General features: G+C 47.8%; 1 protein-coding gene across 1 annotated transcript; it reads left to right on the forward strand.

The window, feature by feature from the left end:
- The first annotated feature begins 1405 nt into the window (after positions 1–1405).
- LOC141995908 (uncharacterized) lies at positions 1406–3205 on the forward strand. The gene is made up of 2 exons (XM_074967859.1): positions 1406–2083; positions 2664–3205. The coding sequence occupies exons 1-2, from the start codon at positions 1501–1503 to the stop codon at positions 3203–3205; spliced, it is 1125 nt and encodes a 374-aa protein (XP_074823960.1). The 5' UTR covers positions 1406–1500.
- The last annotated feature ends 961 nt before the right edge of the window (positions 3206–4166 follow it).

Consider the following 4166-nt stretch of genomic DNA (forward strand, 5'->3'; position numbering starts at 1 on the left):
CCATTCCATATTTATTTTCTTTAAACCATTGTTTCCATCTTCCTAATCCTTAGATAATTTGGTAAGAAACTGATTTTTTAAAAACCTTCTTGGGGTTCAATTCGACTTTCTTGACTTTTTAAAAATTAATCCAATAGTGATTAAATTGTCAGATTGTTATTCCTGGAGATCAGTCATCTACATGCATACAAGATATTGCATGAGCAATGATAGTACAAGCTTCTTTGCAGTATCCAGTCAATGTGTCTGAATCATAACCTGAATGTTCAAAGCAGCATCTAAATGGGGTTAGCGTAGTTCACTACCCTTCATTCAATCCTGTGACTAAATCATTACTGACAATAGTAATTGTTGTGCTATGGCCCCATTTAAGAAACCCAAGTTGATCAATGTTTTCAGCGATAAAAAGAGTCATGAGACTTCACCATTTTTCAAAACCTTTGAATAGTAAACATGTTATTTTGAAACCAACTCTAATTATATCTATTTTACATAATACCTATGACACAGGGATACTGAGATTTAATTAATGTTTGCACAGTGCTTTGAGATCATTAGATGAAGGACATTAGATGTAATGTTGCTTTTATAAAGCATAGAGCATCAGCTGTTTTAAAACTCATTTAACTCCATTAACTTCAGTGGAGCTATGCTGCACCAGCTGAGGATCCGGAGTGTTATTTCTTGATTTTATTTCTTAGAAGTGATCGCAGACCCCAGCTGTTGTTTGACAATCCTGTCAGAGCAGTTACACAATCAGCTTTTTACCCTCTGTGTCTGTCTAGGAGGGTGTAACTTGTAACCTTCCCTTTCAGATGAATAATTTGCTGCATTTACCCCATGCTTAGACTTGCATGGGGTTATATATTGGGTTACAGCTTGAAACCATTCAGAAATTGATGTTCGTGCAGAAAAAAGTGGCTTGCTTACTGAGCGGGAGCAACTCAGTGGAAGTAAAAGACACCAGTGTTCCAGTATCTGCACTGGCTGCCCATTGGTCTCTGGGTGGAGCATAATGTTTTCGTAATGACCTATAAAGCCCTGATGGCCTCAGATTGGCCTGCTTGAGAGAGTGCTCCTCTCCCTGTGCCACACTGCTATAGCTGCAGTCAGCAGACTGCCTGCACTGGATCTCCTTCACTAAGCCCTGGTCTACACTAGGTCTTTAGGTCGAATTTAGCAGCATTAAATCGATGTAAACCTGCACCCGTCCACACGATGAAGCCCTTTATTTCGACTTAAAGGGCTCTTAAAATCGATTTCCTTACTCCACCCCTGACAAGCGGATTAGCGCTTAAATCGGCCTTGCCGGGTCGAATTTGGGGTACTGTGGACACAATTCGACGGTATTGGCCTCCGGGAGCTATCCCAGAGTGCTCCATTTTGACCGCTCTGGACAGCACTCTCAACTCAGATGCACTGGCCAGGTAGACAGGAAAAGAACCGCAAACTTTTGAATCTCATTTCCTGTTTGGCCAGCGTGGCAAGCTGCAGGTGACCATGCAGAGCTCATCAGCAGAGGTGACCATGATGGAGTCTCAGAATCGCAAAAGAGCTCCAGCATGGACCGAACGGGAGGTACGGGATCTGATCGCTGTATGGGGAGAGGAATCCGTGCTATCAGAACTCCGTTCCAGTTTTCGAAATGCCAAAACCTTTGTCAAGATCTCCCAGGGCATGAAGGACAGAGGCCATAACAGGGACCCGAAGCAGTGCCGCGTGAAACTGAAGGAGCTGAGGCAAGCCTACCAGAAAACCAGAGAGGCGAACGGCCGCTCCGGGTCAGAGCCCCAAACATGCCGCTTCTATGATGAGCTGCATGCCATTTTAGGGGGTTCAGCCACCACTACCCCAGCCGTGTTGTTTGACTCCTTCAATGGAGATGGAGGCAATACGGAAGCAGGTTTTGGGGACGAAGAAGATGATGATGAGGAGGAGGTTGTAGATAGCTCACAGCAAGCAAGCGGAGAAACCGGTTTTCCCGACAGCCAGGAACTGTTTCTCACCCTGGACCTGGAGCCAGTACCCCCTGAACCCACCCAAGGCTGCCTCCTGGACCCAGCAGGCGGAGAAGGGACCTCCGGTGAGTGTACCTTTTTAAAATACTATACATGGTTTAAAAGCAAGCATGTGAAAGGATTACTTTGCCCTGGCATTCGCGGCTCTCCTGGATATACTCCCAAAGCCTTTGCAAAAGGTTTCTGGGGAGGGCAGACTTATTGCGTCCTTCATGGTAGGACACTATACCACTCCAGGCCAGTAACACGTACTCGGGAATCATTGTACAACAAAGCATTGCAGTGTATGTTTGCTGGCGTTCAAGCAACATCCGTTCGTGTGTTATCCTCAGGAGAGTGAGATATAATCCATGGTCACCTGGTTGAAATAGGGTGCTTTTCTTCAGGGGACACTCAGAGTAGCCCATTCCTGCTGGGCTGTTTGCCTGCGGCTGAACAGAAATGTTCCCCGCTGTTAGCCACAGGGAGGGGGGAGGGTTGAGGGGGTAGCCACGCGGTGGGGGGAGGCAAAATGCGACCTTGTAACGAAAGCACATGTGCTATGTATGTAATGTTAACAGCAAGGTTTACCCTGAAAGAGTGTAGCCAGTGTTTTATAAAATGTGTCTTTTTAAATACCGCTGTCCCTTTTCTTTTCTCCACCAGCTGCATGTGTTTCAATGATCACAGGATCTTCTCCTTCCCAGAGGCTAGTGAAGATTAGAAAGAAAAAAAAACGCACTCGAGATGAAATGTTCTCCGAGCTCATGCTGTCCTCCCACACTGACAGAGCACAGACGAATGCGTGGAGGCAAATAATGTCAGACTGCAGGAAAGCACAAAATGACCAGGAGGAGAGGTGGCGGGCTGAAGAGAGTAAGTGGTGGGCTGAAGAGAGTAAGTGGCGGGCTGAAGAGAGGGCTGAAGCTCGAATGTGGCGACAGCGTGATGAGAGGAGGCAGGATTCAATGCTGAGGCTGCTGGAGGACCAAACCAGTATGCTCCAGTGTATGGTTGAGCTGCAGCAAAGGCAGCTGGAGCACAGACTGCCACTACAGCCCCTGTGTAACCAACCGCCCTCCTCCCCAAGTTCCATAGCCTCCACACCCAGACGCCCAAGAACGCGGTGGGGTGGCCACCGGCCAACCAGCCACTCCACCACAGAGGATTGCCCCAAAAAAAGAAGGCTGTCATTCAATAAATTTTAAAGTTGTAAACTTTTAAAGTGCTGTGTGGCATTTTCCTTCCCTCCTCCACCACCCCTCCTGGGCTACCTTGGTAGTCATCCCCCTATTTGTGTGATGAATGAATAAAGAATGCATGAATGTGAAGCAACAATGACTTTATTGCCTCTGCAAGAGGTGATCAAAGGGAGGAGGGGAGGGTGGTTAGCTTACAAGGAAGTAGAGTGAACCAAGGGGCGGGGGGTTTCATCAAGGAGAAACAAACAGAACTTTCACACCGTAGCCTGGCCAGTCATGAAACTGGTTTTCAAAGCCTCTCTGATGCGTACCGCACCCTCCTGTGCTCTTCTAACTGCCCTGGTGTCTGGCTGCGCATAACCAGCAGCCAGGCGATTTGCCTCAACCTCCCACCCCGCCATAAACGTCTCCCCCTTACTCTCACAGATATTGTGGAGCACACAGCAAGCAGTAATAACAGTGGGAATATTGGTTTCGCTGAGGTCTAACCGAGTCAGTAAACTGCGCCAGCGCGCCTTTAAACGTCCAAATGCACATTCTACCACCATTCTGCACTTGCTCAGCCTGTAGTTGAACAGCTCCTGACTGCTGTCCAGGCTGCCTGTGTACGGCTTCATGAGCCATGGCATTAAGGGGTAGGCTGGGTCCCCGAGGATAACTTTCGGCATTTCAACATCACCAACAGTTATTTTCTGGTCTGGGAATAAAGTCCCTTCTTGAAGCTTTTGAAACAGACCAGAGTTCCTGAAGATGCGAGCGTCATGTACCTTTCCTGGCCATCCCACGTTGATGTTGGTGAAACGTCCCTTGTGATCCACCAGAGCTTGCAGCAGTATTGAAAAGTACCCCTTGCGGTTTATGTACTCGCCGGCTTGGTGCTCCGGTGCCAAGATAGGGATATGGGTTCCGTCTATGGCCCCACCACAGTTAGGGAATCCCATTGCAGCAAAGCCATCCACTATGACCT

Source organism: Natator depressus, chromosome 1 (assembly GCF_965152275.1).
Source record: "Natator depressus isolate rNatDep1 chromosome 1, rNatDep2.hap1, whole genome shotgun sequence".
Taxonomy (NCBI): Eukaryota; Metazoa; Chordata; order Testudines; family Cheloniidae; genus Natator; species Natator depressus.